At 47.2% G+C, this 2,413-nt stretch overlaps 1 protein-coding gene across 1 annotated transcript; it reads right to left on the bottom strand.

The window, feature by feature from the left end:
* Positions 1-445: 445 nt before the first annotated feature.
* Positions 446-1,205, bottom strand: LOC136519055 (uncharacterized). Its single transcript, XM_066512729.1, has one exon. The coding sequence runs from the start codon at positions 1,135-1,137 to the stop codon at positions 607-609; it is 531 nt and encodes a 176-aa protein (XP_066368826.1). The 5' UTR covers positions 1,138-1,205; the 3' UTR covers positions 446-606.
* Between the last annotated feature and the right edge of the window lie 1,208 nt (positions 1,206-2,413).

Here is a 2,413-nt window from a genome sequence, read left to right as displayed (position 1 = left end):
GGTCTAATGATGCATGTCTCCCACTATTAGTTAGCAAATGATGCTGAGAATTTAAGGTATGATGGAAAATCAACAAAGAGTATACTATTGATTAAGTCTTCAGTTCTACTCCAATTAACATCATCCTCCCTATCTTGGTATGTGAGAACATAGCTTGCCTTTGGTGGATTAAGTGCAGTAACCAGTGGGGTTAATATTAAACATTGGGTATCTTGAAATCTGTATTCAAACAGAACAACTTGCATTGCAGGAGTATTATTGTTTATTTTGATGAAATATTTTTGAGCCCCTCATCATTTACTCTCTTCCTCAACCACTGCACAAACCCTGAAAATCAGGAAGGCAATTGCAGAGAGCGAACAAGAACAAGAAAGATCTGACAAGTGACAACCCTCCCTCTCCATTTCCATCATATATATATGTAGGAAGGGGAAAACATTACATGGATATACAATTACCCTAAAAAATTAAAAGCACTCACTAGTTAACCACACAAAGTGAGCAAAACACCATGCTGCTGGTGGTGTTACATTGCATTAGCCCCCCTTGATTCACAAAACCAAAAAAAAAAAAAAAGAAAAAAAAAAGAAATGGATCCACTTCTGCTCAAGTGTCCTCAACAATGCACTCGAGGTGTGGCTTCCATACGGCGGTTCTGCAGCCGCCGCTGCGTCGTCGCCGGTGCGATGACGACGGTGACGACCTCTTCTGTGACAAGGCGTCACCCAACTCACGGCGCCCACTGCTCTTGGGATGATGAGCGGTCTTGCCTACCACCGCAGAGGACGCCTTCTTGACCACCAGCTGGTCGCCGTGCGAGCCGGCGGCCTGCAGGACGCTCTTCTGCTGCTGCGGCTGCGGCTTCTTCTCCGGCGGCACCGACGACGCCGGGATGAGGAAGTATATCTCGCCGCGCTCCAGCTCGGAGTCCGGGGACACGATGAGGATCCTCCGCACGTTGACGCCCTGAGAGCACGGCTTGCTGAGCACGTGGTTCGGGTTGGCGGCCAGGATCTCGCCGGCGGCCACCGGCCGGCCGTACTCGTCGACGCGGCCGTTGAGGTGGACGATCCTGATCAGGTCCAGCGCGCCGCAGGGGAGGACGCAGGCCAGGCAGCACCTAAGGCTGTTGCCCATTGCTAGCTATGTGTGTCTCGATCAGGCAGCACCTAAGGCTTTTCTCTCCCTGGCCTGCCCTGGCCTGCCCTGAGTCGTCTGGCTCCTCAGTCCGGCCTCACGATGCAGGGAGAGGAGACCATTTGTTATATAGTGGCATGGGACAGCCATGGTTGCAGCATGCCCAAGGTAGCTACTAGCTAGCCACCCCAGACCCCACCCCCACCCATGGGGTGGGTATTTTTGCTTGCATTGGGGTTGGTCATGCTCATTTGCTTGCATTGCTTGGAGGGCAAAACTAAAGAGGCCAAAGTTAAAGAGAGGAAATTATATATTGTGTATAGTTTGGTGTAGAATTTAGAAAGAGTTTAGGCTTCTTAATTATGAGGAGGAGGTTATTAGATTAGAAGAGGGTCTCTCATGTCATGTGTTTGATAACCTTATCTATAGTACTCATCTAATGAGGACAAGGGCACTACAACGACACCCCCCATGTTCACTACTACACGTATATTGTATATTTCTTTTATATATGGGTCCGACTTCTTTTTATTCTTGCTCTCTATCTCTCTCTTCTCTAGCTTGCCTCAATCATTATTCTCTGCCACACTCATGCACATTATTCATGGCCACGCTGGTTTGCTGCGCTTTGGCTGTGCACAATGCAATGTAAGCATGTGTAGGTAGACCACTCAGTCAGTGCACGCAGTTGGATGTGTAGATGCACCACATGGATTTCGAAAACACAAAATTGTTCAAAGACTAAATGGTATGAGATTTCCGTCAAACCAGTGAAATGTTATCTATATATCAATCAAATTTCTCATCACTTATTATTACCGAAGGAGAGGATCGTTGAGTCTTTTCTTTAAGGACAACTGATTTTTTCGCACTCTTGTGCTTTTCATATTTTACCATGTGATGTGATGTCTTCAATAATTGTGCTTATACATGTCCTACACCTTGGTTGGGGGTATAGTGACATTATTTCTTTCTTTTAATTGATTTAGGAGAGCTCCGGCTAGCTAGTTTTGGAAATAAAAAGGTTAACCATTGTTGTTATTGCCAAGAATTGTGCGATTAAGTGGGTGTTTGGTACCCAGCCACAGATCGCACGCCTAAGGGGTGTGGCGCGCCATATAATAAAAACCTGATGTTTTGTGGCAGAAAAAGCTGCTGCAGCCACATGTTTTCTCTTCACAAAACTTCGCCACAGTTGTGGCGTGGATTTTGGGCGCCGCGACAGCTGGCCGTGGCTGGCAGCCAAACATGCCCTAAGTCCTCTTAGTGGTTGCAT

The sequence above is a fragment of the Miscanthus floridulus genome, chromosome 17, assembly GCF_019320115.1.
Source record: "Miscanthus floridulus cultivar M001 chromosome 17, ASM1932011v1, whole genome shotgun sequence".
NCBI lineage: Eukaryota > Viridiplantae > Streptophyta > Magnoliopsida > Poales > Poaceae > Miscanthus > Miscanthus floridulus.
Note: the sequence above shows the minus strand (reverse complement) of the source record. Positions and strands in the feature narration are given on the sequence as shown.

Bases quoted from the DNA above. Each gene is read 5' to 3' on its own strand.
- LOC136519055 (XM_066512729.1), bottom strand. From the start codon at position 1,137: ATGGGCAACAGCCTTAGGTGCTGCCTGGCCTGCGTCCTCCCCTGCGGC.